General features: G+C 44.8%; 2 protein-coding genes across 2 annotated transcripts; both read right to left on the bottom strand.

Annotated features, from left to right (window-relative positions):
- Window positions 1-672: 672 nt before the first annotated feature.
- LOC307234803 (uncharacterized protein) lies at window positions 673-18772 on the bottom strand (the record flags this gene model as incomplete). The annotated part of the gene is made up of 18 exons (XM_080006667.1): window positions 673-1586; window positions 2242-2365; window positions 2940-3167; window positions 3523-4305; window positions 4381-4678; window positions 4755-5008; window positions 6925-8076; window positions 8176-8406; window positions 8491-9315; window positions 9557-9842; window positions 9977-10135; window positions 10888-10974; window positions 11206-11623; window positions 11717-11840; window positions 12520-12747; window positions 12864-13682; window positions 18201-18489; window positions 18594-18772. 18 exons carry the CDS (start codon window positions 18770-18772, stop codon window positions 673-675), a joined length of 7398 nt encoding a protein of 2465 aa, XP_079862793.1.
- LOC307235003 (extracellular calcium-sensing receptor-like) lies at window positions 15611-17940 on the bottom strand (the record flags this gene model as incomplete). The annotated part of the gene is made up of 4 exons (XM_080006932.1): window positions 15611-16509; window positions 16655-16775; window positions 16883-17113; window positions 17359-17940. 4 exons carry the CDS (start codon window positions 17938-17940, stop codon window positions 15611-15613), a joined length of 1833 nt encoding a protein of 610 aa, XP_079863058.1.
- Window positions 18773-19055: the final 283 nt, after the last annotated feature.

Raw genomic sequence — 19055 nt, 5'->3', positions numbered from 1 at the left:
AGTTCGGGCGGCGCCGACCGCCCCAGTAGCCGGCACATGGAGCTCCCTGTCCACCCGTTCCCCACTAGCAGAGCCAGGACCAGGACCACGAGCGGGGCCACGAGGACCAGCCGGAGCAGCAGCATGGCTCGGGTCTGCTCTGACGCTAGGCTATGCTAATGGTTCTCCCCGCTGGAAGCAGCTACTTTATAGCCGCTTAACAACAGGGGGCTCGGATCTAGAAACACTGGGAGGCCCCCAGGGGGCCACAGGGTGCCAGACAAGTTGGAGAAGCCAAATCTTCCCCCTTTTTTGCTTTTCTTGTTTTGAAGTAGACTGTTTAATTTCCTTGATATTTAAACAGATTGTAATTATTTCATTAACAACAGCATCTGAACCCCTTATACCTTTACAGTAAATAGGGAAGGCTTAAGTTTATTGCTGTTTTCAAAGATAAATGCATTAATTAATTAGTTAGTTAGTTATTGTGTTTTTTTTATGGCTTTACATATTATATATTATCATCAATACTATATACATTTATATCAATGTATATGATAATTCAAAATCTTATCAAATCATAAAATTGCAGAACAGAATTCTACATAAAAAAATAAACAAAAATACACAACATATTGATTTAAATCATTTTTATTGAAATAGTTGCTCTATCATACTGTAATTCTACATTTTTTATAATGATTTTAAAGGCACTTTCCCCATTATATTCCTTTTTGTATTTCTCTCTGGTTTCAGTAGAATTACGTAGCATTTTGGAATAAAAATGCAAATGAGCAATCCAAAACTAGACGCTAAAATAGCGAATATCTCCACGGCCACACTGAACTTCCCAGGAGAGCTGACGTACGCTGGAATGAAGGTGATCCAGACGGTGCAGAAAATCAACATGCTGAACGTGATGAACTTGGCCTCGTTGAAATTATCCGGCAGTTTTCTGGCCAGAAAAGCCAGAAGGAAACACAACAGAGCGAGGAGTCCTATGTACCCCAGCACGGCCCAGAAGCCTATCGCTGACCCTAAAGCACATTCTAAGATAATTTTGTCTTTGAAATGATTGAAATTCTTAAAAGGAAAGGGAGGGTCTATGGTGAGCCACAGAACGCAGATCACCACCTGGATGAGTGTGAAAGCCAGGACGCTGAGTCTCTGCTGAGGAGGACCGAACCACTTCATCATGTTGCTTCCCGGGAGCGTGGCCCTGAAGGCCATCAGCACCACGATGGTCTTCCCCAGGACGCAGGAGATGCAGAGGACGAAGGTGATGCCGAACGCCGTGTGGCGCAGCATGCAGGACCAGTCGGAGGGCCGGCCGATGAAGGTCAGGGAGCACAGGAAGCAGAGGGTCAGGGAGAAGAGCAGCAGGAAGCTCAGCTCCGAGTTGTTGGCCCTGACGATGGGGCTGTTCTTGAATCGGAAGAAGATGGACGCCACCAGGACCGTCATGCAGGTCCCCAGCAGGGAGGAGGCAGTCAGGAGAGCGCCCATCATCTCCTGGTAGGACAGGAACTCCGTCTCCTTCCTCACGCAGGCGTCTCGTTTCTGATTGGACCAGAACTCAAGGTGGCAGCGCACACAGGTGATGGAGTCTGCAGGTCCATGTGCAAGAAGGAGAACAATAGACGATGAACAGAAAATACATATATAAATAGGAGAAAATACATAGACCTACACCTTTGACATGTTTGTTATTAATATCAAGGACAGATGGGTGGGTGGATAGATAGATAGATAGATAGATAGATAGATAGATAGATAGATAGATAGATAGATAGATAGATAGATAGATAGATAGATAGATAGATAGATAGATAGATAGATAGATAGATAGATAGATAGATAGATAGATAGATAGATAGATAGATAGATAGATAGATAGATAGATTGATAGATAGATAGATAGATAGATAGATAGATAGATAGATAGATAGATAGATAGATAGATAGATAGATAGATAGATAGATAGATAGATAGAAAACAGTGTCAATAGAAAATACAAGACAATACAATAGACAATAATCCTGAAATTAACAATAAACAATTGTATTATTATTTAATATTAAAATTACAACTATAAATGTATTATGAATAAAATGCATCAACCTATGCAACAACAATTCACCAGGGAATGTGTCATTGTGCGTAGGCTTACTTATATATAAATTAAATCTGTATATTGACATAATTAAGCCTTTTCAATGAGATTCATTCTCTTGTGCCGTGTGTCCTCCGTGTTGTTGGACCTGTGCTGTTGCTGGTCTCTCCCTCTGCACACGCTAAGCAGTCGTAGCAGCAGACCGGCTTCCCTTTCTGCAGCACCTTACGGGTCCCTGCAGCGCACGTCTCGCTGCACACCGACCCAGGAACCTTCGGGAGGTCACAAAACAGGCCTTTAAATTAAGCTGTGAACCACGATTGAACAGTTTGTGAGACGGAGAGCTGAGTGTGTTTGACCCTCGTGGAAAAAGAGGCGAGAATTCTAGGCCTGTCCTGCCCCCCTGTAAAAAAAACAAACAAACAGAATTTGGATGATATGATTTGTATCATTTTATTATTACCATTTTGTTAGGAATCATAAACAGGAGTTATTTTCTCCATAGCCTTTGTACATAAAAAAACATAGGTTAAAAAACATAGTTAACATTGGTATCTGTTTTTTTTTTTTTTTTTTTACAATTTATGGTGAATCCTAAATACTTGAAAGTACTGTAATTCTCTTCTTTAATGAAAGCCATGTGCCATACGGTGTGTCTACCATTTATACTTTTTGAAATAGAGTGTTTGATAACGAGTGCAAAACAGGCGAGAGTTGGCCTGTTTTTACACTCGATGGAAAGGGGACTTTGATTTATTATGAAGCCATCTTTTCAAGGCATGATGAAAGTGAAAATTGTGCTAAAATATGATAATAAGCCGTTTTGTATGTTTTCAAACTTCTCACCTGTTTTGAGTTGTTTGCCCAAATAAAGGTCTTGTCATGGAACTGCAGCTGTTTGTCTACAGGGAGGGACGTGTCGTAGAGGCCGACGGTCACAAACTCCACCGTGCTGTCGTCTCTGGGTTGCCAGTTTATGATTTCATACTTTGCCGCCGGATCTCCCTCCTCGTTGAAGTAAACCTCCTCCCCCTCCTTCGTCTTGAAATGCATCTTTTTTATTTGCTGCAAAATCTAAGGGCGAAACACTCTAGATGTCAATTTTGTTATAAATATTACTATACCTGTCACACATTACAATCTGGGACCCTTATAGTTATAACAGTAATAGTTTCCTCTAAAAAAGTTAATGTGTGACTGTTGAATTGATTTGAAAATTTCCCAGCAAATATCTTTCTAGGATTTATTTTTAAGGAAAAGCTTTCCAGTAATTTCTAGGAAATCATTAAGGAAAATAATGGACCAGAATATCACATATCCCATATACTACACAACATAGCTCCAAAAATCATCTGATGACATGAATAAATAATATTTCCACATCTCATGAAGCACATTTTTGTCCATTAAAGTTAATTCTTCAACTTACCTCAGACGGATTCGGTTTAACCACGTGGCTGCATCTATTCCCACATCCCAGAAAGCTATGGAGTGCATGGGACACGGCATACACTCCCTTATACACATTATTAAAGATGGGCATGAGCGACATATCTGTGAAGCCGTTTGTTAACCGTGACAGATCTTCAGATCCGGTGCACTTTTTACGATTGGCCCCCGTCGAGCCACAATCAAACAGTTTCTCCCAGAACTCTGTGAACAACTCATCACTCATGGAGGAATTTAGCGACTTCACGTCCAAGATGAAGTCTCTCAAGCCGCCGACGTGGGCCTTGGGGATGGACAGACCTATGGAGCCGTCTAGGATGTGATGGTCTGGGGTGGTGGCGGTTTGGGAGTCTGAGATCCAGCCCTCGGTGCCGACCCACTGATATCCGGTGAGGTTGTGGCGGCCGAACTCGTGAACCAGTATGTCCATATCCATGTGGGAGACAAAAGCGAGGATCACCCGGGAGGTTGAACCCTTAATGGTGTCGATGATCCTCTGGATCTTCTCCGGCGGGTCCGTCCGGAAGAAAGGCAGCGAGTACTCGAGGCAGATGCCGAGCTGCGTGGCCGTCTCGGTGAAGGTGGACATGCCGTTGTTGCCGTAGTCGTCGTTGGTTCTGATCGCTCCCACCCAAGTCCAGCCAAAGTGCTTGACCAGTTGGGCCAGGGCTCTGCTCTGGTGGTAGTCGCTGGGGATCGTCCGGAGGAAGGACGGGTAGCGGACTTTGTCGCTGAGACAGGCGCAGGTGGCAAAGTGGCTGACCTAGAGGAGCGGGAACACCTTCAGTGGAGCTATAGAGAAGAACCCAAACTCTCCAAACAGTCATCACTTACTCACCATTGGGACATGAAAGGGTCCCATCACAGTGGCTATGGCCATGCAGGGGGAGGAGGATGTCTCTCCCATAATGGCCGGTACCTGGGCCGAACCTGTGCAGGACTTTTCGGACCCGGAGGCTCTGTCCTCGTTGCCGCTGGCCAAGGCCAACGCCACGCTCACTCCTCTCGCAATCGATCCGCAGGCATCGTAGATCTTGTATCCCAGCGTGACGCCCGGCAGCAGCTCCGTGCTGTTGTTTATCTCCTCGATGGCAAAGAGCATAGCCTGGGCAAACTGGAAGGCTCTGAAATTCAAACTGGAAACAAATGCTAAACTGTTGATCTGACCCTGTCTTCAAACCACATAAACCAAAAAAAAACCTCTCAGTGTACCTGGTGCACTGCAGGGGCAGGGGTCTGTGCTCGTAGCGAGCCTCTCTGTTTATCCAGCTGCTATGGAAGGAGAAGATTCCCCCCAAGATGATGTCCCCGTTCTTATTGAGCTGGGGGGGTTCGGGCTCCCCCATCAGATGGCACACCGGGTCTTCCGCCCCGGAAAGAGACGCCGCCAGCAGCAGCTGCAAGAGGGCCAGACCCTGCTCCGGCCACTTGTGTGTGCACAGCATCTCTGATGTGCACGTCACAGGCTGGCAGCAGCAGGGCGGACGTGGCACTGGTATTTATACATATCTGAAAAAACGAAGCGTGACATGTAGTAATCATCAGTAATGTGCTGTCCACGTGGCTCCACAGGGGGATTGGCACGTTGGATTTCGGTCTCCTTACTATTGTTTGGTTCTAATCCATCTCTGCCGAATGCAGAATCAAATTACAGTGTATAGAGTGACAGTGTATAGAGTATAGTGTAACAACAATCTCTCCACAAAGTAACCATGAATACACTTTTTGCTGTGTGTATTATAACTGTGTGCATTCTTAATCCAATCTCACAATTCGATGTTTTTTTTTTTTTTTGCCTTTTCTAAACCACTGAGCATTGGTAAAAGGTTAAACTCTTACCAACAAGAGTAATGTGTTTTTTTCTGTAAAGTGGAATAAATTAAAAGTATATTATTAACCAAGCTTTCAATATGTAAATATTCAAATCACAGTTAATTCAGCCAAACTGATTTAGAGAAATAAAGAATCTAAGGCCCTTCAAACTGGTGAATCTTTATTAAAAAATATATATAATTATATATATATATATATATATATTTATATATATACAGTATATATATATATATAAAATTCTTGAGCCTCAGGCTCATGAGCAAAACAATACAAATGGCGTTTAAGTACCACTGCTATTAGCCCTGTACTAATCAACACATAAGGAAAGTCTATATAATACAGGGTCATATGAGGGATAAGTAAACACTAATGAGACCGCTCTGCCACAGACTTTGCACAACGTTGTCATACATTAACAGAATGAATAATAATTCCTCTTTCTCAGCAGCAAAACGTATTTAATGATACAACAGTTTGGAGTGATCTGGTTGAGTCATTTGACAGGAAAAGAGGCATTCTGCTGATTTACAACACCACCACTAGGACATTTCACTAAATCCGTCATTCTACTATAATGGTGAGGCATTGGAATTATATTGTGATATGCGGTACATGTATATAGTTATGCACATGCAAGCATTCCTGGAATTTACCTTATTTGTCTGCAACTTTTGTGTTTGTATGGCTGCTGTTGTCTTGGCCAAAATACATACATACATTAAAAAAATAAATAAACATTGTGTAAAGTACAGGACATTAAAGGCCCCAGCTATCATGCCTGTCTTCTCTAAAATGAGCTTTAATTTACCATTCAAGTCATCAACATGCTTGTGTGCATGAGCAGGAGATGTGGTTTGGTCCAAGCATCTCAAAGTGAAAAAGAAAAAAGAGACTGAGCCTAGTAAATAAATGAGTCATGATGGTTGGTTTTATAATGAAGATGTGAATGACATAGTTGTATGTCAGTATAGGATATTTTTGCACCTACTGTGACCCTCATTAAGTCATTGAATGTGTTCTTTGGATCAAACTTTGCTAATGTGATTGGAAAGCATTTTTTATATTGATAAATGCATTTCCCTGTTTTTAGATATAATATAAAACCAGGACAGTAATAATGAGTACATAATATAAAACCACAGTAGTATTTGTTTGTTTTCATTTTATTTTGTAAATCATTGTTCAGCATAAGTGTAAATACAGCATATAATCCATGTATAATTTATATTTCACATCTATCGTTTCATTTACTATCAGAATAATAAAAATTAGAGCTTAAAAGACATTCAATATCTTATTCAACAATTTCAAGTGTAAAGTTTTACGCATTTATATTTATATATGTATATATATTTTTTAAACAACTCTATTCCTTCTTTGATTCTCTTAATATTAGACTATGTGACCTGTTACAAAATATTACAGTGTTTGTAGATGGCAAATTGGAATTGCATGGAGTCATTTCCCTTCAATGCCCCAAAATATTGTGCTCAAATTCATTCATCTAGAAGAGATGTGGTGTTTTATTAGTCTATAGCGCTCTGGGTGCCATCTTACACATCATATGTTTCTTAGTATTTTTCTCTGGTTGGAGTAATATGGCGTAGCACTTGGGCAGGAAAATACAAAATAACATTCCATAACTTGAGGCTAAAATAGCAAATATCTCCACGGCCACAGTGAACTTCCCAGGAGAACTGACATATGCCGGAATGAAGGTGATCCAGACGACGCAGAATATCAACATGCTGAACGTGATGAACTTGGCCTCGTTGAAATTATCCGGCAGTTTTCTGGCCAGAAAAGCCAGAAGGAAACACAACAGAGCGAGGACTCCTATGTACCCCAGCACGGCCCAGAAGCCTATCGCTGACCCTAAAGCACATTCTAGGATAATCTTATCCTGATAATGTTCCATGTTCTTAAAAGGAAAGGGAGGGTCTATTGTTAGCCAAAGTATACAAATCAAAACTTGGATGAGGGTGAAAGCCAGGACGCTGAGTCTCTGCTGAGGAGGACCGAACCACTTCATCATGTTGCTTCCTGGAAGCGTGGCCCTGAAGGCCATCAGCACCACGATGGTCTTCCCCAGGATGCAGGAGATGCAGAGGACGAAGGTGATGCCGAACGCCGTGTGGCGGAGCATGCAGGACCAGTCGGAGGGCCGACCGATGAAGGTCAGGGAGCACAGGAAGCAGAGGGTAAGTGAGAAGAGCAACAGGAAGCTCAGCTCGGAGTTGTTGGCCCTGACGATGGGAGTCTGTCTGTAGTGGTAAAATATCAGCGCTATCGTCACGGCCAAGCAGGCTCCAAACACAGAGAAGGCCAACAACAAGATACCCATTAGTTCTTGGAAGGTAAGAAACTCAACCGCTTTCAAGTCACAGTTATTTCTCTCCACGTTGGACTTGTAGTCGGGAGGGCATTTGTCACATTTCACGGCATCTGAAAGCATGGATATATTTAAACTGTACATTGTATACATCCTCAGAGAGACCAGTAAAGTGCTAACAGGGATTTTTCCCAACAAAAACATGATGAGGGCTAGAGTAAAGGCAATGAACCCCGCTCTCTCACTTGTGGTGTTGCTGAACTCCCCATCAGCACAGGCAAGGCAGTCAAAGCAGCAGACAGGTTTTCCCTTAATGAAGGCTCGCTGAGACCCCGGCCGACAGCTGTCACTACAGATAGACCGGGGGACCTGCACCACAGGAACACAAAATTAAACAGGTTCATTTATATATAATACACTCATCTTAAAAATTATATAAAATATTAGCGCAGGAAAATGTCCCATTACCTTTGCCTGTTTCCCAGCCCAGATGGCACTGACACCTGGCTTCATTTCAAACTGCTGACCCTCAGGTTGTGAGGCATCATAGGAGCCAATTGTCTCAAAACGTATGTAGCCCGTCTCATCCATTTGCCAGTTCACCAGGGCATAGCGTGCGGCTGGATCTCCCATGTCGTCGAAGAACACTGTCTCACCAATTTTAGTGGTGAAACCTACCTGAGTCAGGTAATACAGGACCTGCAAGGAACCATCCACGTTGTTAGTGTTCTAACATCATCAACATAACATATTTAGTTTAGGAAACACATATATACAGCACACCTGCCATGGTTGAATGGTGTTCCTATCTGCACAGGTATTGTTCTCAAAAGGCCCCTTTGCGTCTTGACAGCTCAGCAGCAGGTGCAGTGCGTGTGCGACAGCATACGTGGCCTTGTAAACATTATTTAGCAGACTGGCATCGGAAACATCTGTGAAGCGTGACTGTGTGTTCCACAGAGACTCCTCCCCGGTGCAAGATTTGACCAAACCCTGAGCTTGAGCCTCTGCTTGGGGAGTAAGAGTGCAGCTGAACACAGTCTCCCACAGTTCGACCAGTCCTTGGTTCCCTGGCTTGGTAGAGGGTGTGCTGGTGGCCAAGAACTCCTTGAGCCCAGGTATGTGAGCATTTTGTGCAGCAAAACCAACAGCCCCTTGAACCACTGCATAGTTTACTGGTGAGGCGATGTAGCGGTAAGTGATCCAGCCCTCACTGCCCACCCACTGAAGTCCCGTCACATTCTGGAGGTACAGCTCTTTGATGAGAATGTTTAGGTCAGTGCCATCAGCAAATGCCACGATAACCTTGGAGGTGGACATTTTGATAATGTCCACTACTTCCAGGAACCATTTCCTGGGGTCAGTTCTGTAAATGGCCAACGAGTACTCAACACACACGCCTTCCTTTTCAGCTGCCTTTAGGAAAGTGGCCATGCCACCATTACCGTAGTCACTGTTTGTTCTGATAGCCCCCACCCAGGTCCAGCCAAAGTGCTTCACCAGTTTGGCCAGGGCTCTGCTCTGGTAAAGGTCACTAGGGATGGTTCTGAAGAAAGAGGCATATTCTCTCCTGTTGCTAAGACATGCACAGGTGGCAGAATGGCTGATCTGAAACCAGAATTAGAACGGACAAAGTGATATCCCTCAGCAGTATTTCAACACTACACTATAAACAGTATAATAGTGTTGAATTAATTGACCTCACAACTCTTAATATAAATCATGCACAATCAAAGTAATTTAACAGATTATGCACAGTGTGTCTTCCCTGAAATGCTCTGTGATATTTTCAGAATGAGAGACGGACGGATGAGTTTAGTTTATTTGCAGCTCCGTCCTCAGCACTTACCACAGGTATATGGAACGGTCCCATTGTACTCGCAATACCTATAGTCGAGGTGGAGGTGGTCTCCCCTATGACAGCGTGAACACTGGAGGGCTTGTTGCAGCTGCCTTCCCCCTCCTTATACATGTTCATTAGGTTGAGGGATGCTCTGACAGACAGAGGGATACTCGGACAGGAGTCAAAGATCCTGTAGCCCAATGTTATTCCTGGTAGCAGCTCGGAGCTATTGTTGATCTCTTCAATGGCAAACATCATGGTGTAGGCGTACTGAAGTTCTCCTGGATCCAGCCTGTGGAATTATAAGGTGTGAGAAATAAAGGGAAACATTTAACAGGCACAGGCAGACTGACAGAAACGGAATTCCACCACAAAATCTTCAAATAATGACCTCACCGTGATACCTGCTGTAGAATGTGTTCTTACCTGTTGCACTGGATGCTTCCTGGGTCGACCTGGAAAGATGGATTGACACTGACTGGGTTCTGATGGAAGGAGAAAATGCCTCCAATGTTGATGTCTCCCTCCTTTGAAAACTGAGAAAGTTCTTTAGTGCCATATGTTTGACACATGGGCCTGGTGCTCCTGACAGCCAGCAGAGAGAGAAGTAGCGGCAGCAGCATCGCTCTCCTGACCTGGTCCTCCTCCACAGGGCCTGCTGATCAAACCCCTCAAGTCTAGACTTTTTATACATTTCCATTGATCGCCGTGATACCATTGGGGCGTGGAAGACACCTGAGTGACTCTCGTGTTTCTGTTCACCAATGATGACACCTGTTGCCTGTCTGATGGCCTCTTATTGGCCTATTTGGTTAAGTACAAATCCCGTTCTTCCTTATTTGGCAATGGCGTATCTCCACGTCACCAATCTGCAAACCTTGCAGATTTCTTCGGGGATATGTTGTTGTAGATGCGTATTTCATCATGCGTTTAACACTTGTTTACTTTGGCTGCACATACTGTATTTAAAAAGATGTCGTATAATTGTGGAATAAACCCTTGGCCAAAAAGTAGAACATCACATTGAGATGACAGTTGGATCGAGAATTTGAGGATTAACTAACCCTTCCGGATATAACGCCTCGGGCAATTAATCAAGTGTTTTCTAATCCAATTTATTTCAAAACTGCAGGATGATTCTATTCAAGTGTTATAGAGATTTGATTTGAGATTATGAATTATTCTTCTCCATCATGTGCTTTTTTGTATTTCTCTCTGGTTTTAGTAATATGATATAACATTTTGGGGCAAATATACATAAAAGCAAGCCAAAGCTTGAGGCGAGGATGGCAAATATCTCCACAGCCACAGTGAACTTCCCAGGAGAGCTGACGTACGCTGGAATGAAGGCGATCCAGACGGCGCAGAATATCAACATGCTGAACGTGATGAACTTGGCCTCGTTGAAATTATCCGGCAGTTTTCTGGCCAGAAAAGCCAGAAGGAAACACAATAGAGCGAGGAGTCCTATGTACCCCAGCACGGCCCAGAAGCCTATCGCTGACCCTAAAGCACATTCTAGAATGATCCTTTCACTTGAATGAGCTGAATTTTTGTGGGGGAATGGAGGAGCCAGAGTCAACCACAGCACACACACTATGACTTGTATTGAGCTACAGCTCAGAACGCTGACTCTCTGAAGCGGCACCGAGCACCGGGGAACATTGTTTTGGGGCATTTTAGCTTTGAAGGCCATCACTACTGCTATAGTTTTACCCAAGACGCAAGACATGCACAGGGCAAAGGTGATCCCAAATGCCGTGTGGCGCAGCATGCAGGACCAGTCGGAGGGCCGGCCGATGAAGGTCAGGGAGCACAGGAAGCAGAGGATCAGGGAGAAGAGCAGCAGGAAGCTCAGCTCCGAGTTACTAGCTTTAACAAGAGGCGTGTCTCGAAAGCGGAAGAAAACAAATGACACCGTCAGTGTTAAACTCGCTCCTAACAATGAGAAAATTGTAAGAAGTGTCCCCATTGTTTCTCCAAAGGACAGGAACTCAACCACCTTGGGGACGCACAGGTTGCGCTCTTCATTGGACCAGAATTCCAGAGAACACTTGGAGCACTTGGCAGAATCTGAAAGGGACAAAATCACTCTTTGAACCGTTAAAGGTGGCGTTCGTTTAATTAATTTAGTGTACTTGAATCCCTCTTAATCTGGTTTCTTACCACTGGAGTTGCTGATCTTCCCAGCAGTGCAGGGTATGCAGGAAAAGCAACAGGCAGGTTTTCCCTGGATCATCGCCTGCCGAAAACCTGGACGGCAGCTTACACTGCACACGGACTGAGGCCTCTGCAACAAGAACACACTCAGCTCCACATAGTTACTGCTTAAAAATACATAATTCTATATGGAGACAATCTCAGTTACTCTGACTTGATGCTTATTATTAATGAGCGCTTCACTATAAATATGTTATTGTGTAGATATGTATATATGATCTATGTTGTAATATATATAATTTACTATATACCTGCACCAATAATTTATCCTATGCATAGAATCACACTTTTTAAAATATATTTTTCTTTATATATTTCTGTTCTGTATTTTTTTTACTATTTTTGTGTATTAGCCTATTTTTTTTATTTTATTTGTTATTTTATTTATCTTCATCTTTTTTTTCAGACTTAGCTTTTTTATATGGAAATTGTCTTTAGAGAACCGCACCAATCCCCACCATGACAAATTCATATGAAAATGTACCTACCGCAATAAACATAATTCTGATTAATTGTGATCATTGAGATCTACAGTATGTGCATTTATATAAACAGAACTAGATCTATGGAAATTATTTTAATTTGCTCAGTTGGAGATAGATGTCATTCTCTCCCCTTCTACCATGTCTATTATACATCAATGCTGCATTGGAAATACTGATAATACAGCAATATTTGATCCCCATAAAAAGGAATACCATAATGAAAACATATTGTTCATTATTAATTGTTTTTTGTATTTTTTTTACCATCAACGATCCATCAGCCCATGTTATGTTCACTCCATTCATGGTGAACTGCTTTCTGTTTGGGAGTGAAGCGTCGTAGCTCCCCACGGTCACAAAGACGGGCTCCCCCGCTGCGTTCCTCTGCCAGTTCACCAGCTCATAGACCGCTGCGGGGTCGCCGTTCTCATCAAAAAACACTTTCTCCCCTGAATCAAGGGTGAAGTTCACATCTCTGAGGTGTTTCAAGACCTACAGGAGCAGAATAAGTGTCATTTGACCTGAACATTGAGAAATTGATATGTCATACGATGTCATTACATTAGGATATTTTGTTCATACTTCATCACACAAAACTGATCACTCACCTGCGCTCGCTCGAAATTGTTTGTCCAAGAACATGATTCATTCCCTTTGCCTCCGCTAACTCCACATTTCAACATGTTATGCATGGCATGGGCCACAGCGTACACAGCTTTATACACATTGCTGGATATCCGAAGCTCTGACACGTCGGTGAAAGGATTGTTGACGTTGGCCAGGGTTTCAGAACCGGAGCACTCCCTGCCCCGGCTCCCTGGATTATCCAGCAAGGTCCCGAAGTCGCAGTCAAACGTCGCCTCCCAGAACTCTTGGAGCAACTCGTTCTGGGGGTCCTGCCTCGGGTTGACTCTCAACAGGAACTCTCTCAGGCCGGGGATCGCTGACTTACTTATGGTGAATCCCAAAGAACCTGTGAGGATGGCGGAGTTCTTCTGGGTGGCCAGGTGGCTCGCGGTGATCCAGGACTCGCTCCCGACCCACTGCACCCCGGTCAGGTTCTGCCTCAGAGCCTCCGCCAGCAGGAGGTCCATCTCACCCTGAGCTAGGAAGGCCACTAAAACCCTTGCTCTGCCGCTACGGACTAAGCGGACCACCCTGGCGACCTGCTCCTTGAGGTCATTCCTTGAGATGGCTTCTGAATACTCGATGCAGACTCCTTCCAGACGGGCCGCTTCGATAAAAGTCAGCATGCCGTTGTTGCCATAGTCGTTATCGCTTCGAACCGTCCCCACCCAGGTCCAACCAAAGTGCTTCACCAGTCTGGCCAGGGCTCTGCTCTGGTAGTAGTCACTGGGAATGGTTCTGAAGAAGGACGCGTATTCCTTTTTGTCACTCAGACACGCACAGGTGGCAAAGTGGCTGATCTGGATAATAAATGACGGGAATTACTAACAGAAGGGAAAAGGAACGGCAAAAATATTTGACATTAAAAAAATTGACATGATGGCAGAATTTACCACTGGTATTTGGAACAACCCTAAAGTTCTCAGCATTACAATGGTTGACGACGACTCGGAAGCTCCAATGATGGCATGGATAGATGAACTGTTGGAGCATTTTCTTTGGGCCGTTTGGTGTCCGTTCAACAGAGCCATGGCCACGCTCATGGAGGGCATGACGGAGCCGCAGCTGTCAAACACCTCATAGCCGAGTGAGATGTTTGGAAGCAGTGCGCTGCTGTTGTTGATCTCCTCGATGGCAAAGATCATTGTCTGGACAAAACGAAACTCTCTGAAATTTATCCTGAAAAAACGAAAACAATGCATCAAACGCATTAACTTTCAGTCCCTTCCTGGAAGGCGCCAGGAGAGGAGAACTCATACAGTACCTGGAGCATGTCACGGGTTCTGGAGTGTCAGTGAAGGACAGCGGGCGGCTTGTGACCTGGCTGTGCAGGGAGAAGGCTCCTCCAATGGTGATGTCTCCATCGTTCCACAGCAGAGCGGACTCTGACCTCCTCAGCGTGCGGCAGCGAGGAGCCTCTTCTTCTGCCCCAAACACGCCCGTCAGCCCCAGAAGGACCAGCAGCGTTAGACACGTGCGCTGATCCATTGTGAGCAAACGCAGCCGTGCACGTAATCACTTCTCTTTGCAGGTTTATGAACCTTATAGATATATTTGGAATGTTGATGACGTCCCGCTGACCGGCTGTCAAATCAGGAGCGATGAGATCCCTGTGGGCCTGTTAGGACTACTTAAGAAACATATCACTCCGTCACTTGAAAAAAAATTAATATATCATCAAGGATTCTCATATTATTAACTTCAAAATGAGGTGATACTTTCCCAGTGACTAATCACTGTCTAAAGCACACAAATCATTTAATTATTGAATGAATTACTTACTGTCCTGATTAAAAAGTAATTTATCATGTTTTCATTTAATTTTACACATAGTAAATAAATACACATTCATGCATGATACACAACATTCAATTCATTTTCAGCTCAAAAGCATTTGGATTATAAAATATCAGCTATTTTCTGCTATTTGGTAAACTACTATGGATTAATTAGTTGCAATCATATGGATGTGTCTATTACATCAAACTAATGATAAATTAATGTATAGTGATAGAGGAAACTGCTTTCCCATATAAAAGGCTTGTGTGAATTTCAATATATGTTTGTTTGTTTCTTTATCCGTCTCTGCCTTGTGACTTAAGCGTTTTCCTGCTCAAGACTTAACGCGTTTGTGTTTTGATAAATATTGGTATTTATTTAAAATGTATTAAAAATGTATTTTGAAATTGCTAGTTGTCTTGTAGGGTAAAAAAAGGTGACTGGAAAGAAATGCATTAGCACCATGGGGATTTTTCAATTTACATTTATATTTGGCAGAAGCAAAGATACAGTTAAACATAAATGCTGATATGTGCAGAAATCTACAGAAAGTGCAAAAATGAATGAATAAAACCGTTGTGGCCGAATACTTGAGATGTTTACTGTGCTATTATATACCAAACTACAAAAGTATAAAATGAAGTGATTACAACTAATTAGTGAAAGTAATATTTGCTTGTTGTGAAATGTTATACCAAGCAGTGGGCGTTTAGGGCACATGAACATTTTGATATTCTTAAAGATAGTTTTTAATATTTGACAGTGTATTAACTGTTTCACATTCATTTTCAAGATGGATTATCCAATAAGACACACCTAAGTAAACATCACCTAAAGAGCTGAAACAACTCCAGTTCAGCAAATATTATTTATCTCTAAGAAGTGAGTGATACACAAACACAAGTAGATAATGAATATTTATTTATATAACTATTTAATAGAGTTTGGATTATCGTTTTCCCATTATGTGTTTCTTTGTGTTTAGTTCTGGCTTAAATACAATAATGAAGCATTTAGGTGCAAATACACAGAAAAGTAACCCATAAGTCGAGGCTAAAATAGCAAATATCTCCACGGCCACAGTGAACTTCCCAGGAGAGCTGACGTACGCTGGAATGAAGGTGATCCAGACGGCGCAGAATATCAACATGCTGAACGTGATGAACTTGGCCTCGTTGAAATTATCCGGCAGTTTTCTGGCCAGAAAAGCCAGAAGGAAACACAACAGAGCGAGGACTCCTATGTACCCCAGCACGGCCCAGAAGCCTATCGCTGACCCTAAAGCACATTCTAAGATAATTTTGTCTTTGAAATGATTGAAATTCTTAAAAGGAAAGGGAGGATCTATGGTGAGCCACAGAACGCAGATCACCACCTGGATGAGGGTGAAAGCCAGGACGCTGAGTCTCTGCTGAGGAGGACCGAACCACTTCATCATGTTGCTTCCCGGGAGCGTGGCCCTGAAGGCCATCAGCACCACGATGGTCTTCCCCAGGACGCAGGAGATGCAGAGGACGAAGGTGATGCCGAATGCCGTGTGGCGCAGCATGCAGGACCAGTCGGAGGGCCGGCCGATGAAGGTCAGGGAGCACAGGAAGCAGAGTTTTAGGGAGAAGAGCAGCAGGAAGCTCAGCTCCGAGTTGTTGGCCCGGACTAGAGGGGTGCCCTTATTGATCCATAACAACACGGCCACGAACCCGGTGAGGAGCACCCCGAACAGAGAGAAAAACACGAGCGCTATCCCCATCACCTCCGTGAAGGTGAGGAACTCTACGTTTTTGCGTACGCACACATCTCGTTTCGGACTGGACCAGAATTCCTCGGGGCACTTTGTGCAGTCGTTAGAATCTGCAACGGAAAGTCTGTTAGAAATACCGAGGTAGACCCCTGAAGACATCCATCAGGGAGCACAGCGTGGCCATCTTTAACACGATGCACAGGGCGACGCACACCACCCGTGGGTGATCTCTAAGCTCTACGACCATGCATCTACCTGTGGCGTTGCTGATCTCTCCGTCGGCACAGGGGACACAGTCGTAGCAGCAGACGGGTTTCCCCTTCTGCAGAACCTTGTGGGTTCCGGGGACGCAGCTCACGCTGCACACCGACACCGGCAACTTTTTAGGGAAAAGGAGAAAAGGACTTCAATATTTCATGTCCAAGGATACTGAATACTTATCTGCGGTAACTTCATTTAGGATATACTATACTGAGACTGTGCCTTTGCCTTTTTTCCGCCGGGCCACATGATATCTTGGACCCTGAGGACAAATCTCTCCCCGGGAGGTAAAGAGGCGTCGTAGTAGCCCACCGGTTTGAACCGGACCGAGCCACCGGCGCCGCGCTGCCAGTTCACCACCTCGTACCGGGCCACGGTGGCGCCGGTGCCGTCGAACCACACCCGGTCCCCGTTCTTGATGGTGAAGTTCACCGTCTTCAGGGACTCCGCGACCTGATGGGAGAGAAAGAAGGAAACACAAGAAAAAATACAATCCAAAGAAAACTCTTCAATTTATTCTCCCTCTATGGGTCTTTTGGTTCTCTCAACTTAAAATGGAAAAACTAAGCCGTACGTTTTCAGTCGAGGAAGCCTTAAAATATCGGTTTGCCAAATTTGACGCAGTTTTTGAAGTTCATCCAATGATTTTATTCAAGTGCACTTGACTTGGAAGTGAAATTTTGAAATGTCCATTTTACCTGCCAGGGATGGACCTCTAAAGTCTTGTCACAGCCCAGGCTGTCTGAGCATTTCATCAGGGTGTGCAGGGAATGGGCAACGGCATAGACGGCTTTGTAGATATTGGCGGAGTATCTGAGCTCCGCCACATCGTCGTTGTAATCTTTTTTCTCAATTAGATCAAGATTTTCGTCACATCTCACTCTAACTGTCGAATTGTTTCTTCCTTCTTCCGTGCATGGGAATGCCGTTTCCCAGAATCCCTTGATCACAAAATCGGAAAACCCCTCGATATCGGCCTTCAACACGGCGAAACCCAGAGCGCCCCCCAGCACGCCGAAGCTGGTGGGCGTCACCAGGCTGTCGGCCGTGATCCAGGCCTCCACGCCGACGAACTGCAGGCCGCTGACGTTGTGGAGGCTCAGCTGCTCCAGGAGGTCGTTCATCTCCACGTGGGCCAAGAACCCCACGACCACCCGGGCCGTGCCGCCGCGAATCACCTCCACCGCCCTCCGCAGCCTCTCCGGCTCAGTCCTGTGGAACTTCTCCGTGTACTCCACGCACACGCCCACCTCCTGGGCCGCGGCCAGGAAGATGGCCATGCCACTGTTGCCGTAGTCGCTGTCGCTGTTGACCGCCCCCACCCAGCTCCAGCCGAAGTGCTTCACCAAGCGAGCCAGAGCTCGGCTCTGGTGCAGGTCGCTGGCGATGGTGCGGAAGAAGGACGGAAACTCCTTTCGGCTACTCAGACACTCGCACGTCGCCGAGTGGCTGATCTGGGAAAAGATAAATCGGAAAAAAGACGTTTCTTGGAAATGCAGCCACGGCCAAATATTTAGAAATCTGGAGATATCCATCCTACCACCGGCAACTTGAATGGTCCGGTGGTGCGTGACAGCACGATGGTCGAAGACGACTCGGACTCGCCGATGATGGCGTGGACCGTGGACCGACCGGAGCAGGTCCTCGCCGCCGTCCACTCCCCGGCGTTCATCAGAGCCACGGCCGCGCGCATGGACGACAACGTGGAGCCACAGTTGTCGTAAATACGATAGCCAATAGACACATTGGGCAGAAGACCGTCGCTGTTATTGATCTCCTCGATGGCGAAGATCATAGTTTGCGCAAATCGAAACTCTCGAAGATTGACACTGTGAAGCAAAGCGGTGACAGGTTTTTTTTTTTTCACAATCCATCTATAAAATAAACAAATGTAAAAAAGAGCCATTTCAAGCAGGGTGACCACATACGATACCTAGAGCACGTCAGCCGTGTTGGAGTTTCTGCGAAGGAAAGCGGAGGCTGGGTGATTTTGCTGTGGACGGAGAAGGCTCCTCCGATGGTGACGTCGCCATCTTTGGCCAGAAGGGGAGACTCTGGATTGGCCAGCGTCCTACAGAGGGGAGCTTCCCCTTCTGCTCCAGAAACCTCCATCGCCCAAATACCAACCAGCCCCAGCATCGCCAGCAACATTTCCACAAACACGCCCTCTCTCTAACGGGGCAGCTTCTACCTGGGACGTTGGACATTTTTATAACCCCGAATCCAACAGTTAGGCCGCTAGCCTCTTGGTAACCAATGAGAGTTTTCGAGGTCTCAGTGGAGCGCTGCCGATCTGGTCGTATCCCTGAGCCATCAATGGATGATATTTTTGGCACTGATATGTCTGGCACTTTGGCTACATTATTAAATTAGAGAATACCAACGTTGCCAAAGT

This window comes from Zeus faber (assembly GCF_960531495.2).
Source record: "Zeus faber genome assembly, chromosome: 9".
Classification (NCBI taxonomy): Eukaryota; Metazoa; Chordata; class Actinopteri; order Zeiformes; family Zeidae; genus Zeus; species Zeus faber.
The sequence above is the reverse complement of the archived record's forward strand: the minus strand, read 5'-3'. Positions and strand labels throughout refer to the sequence as shown.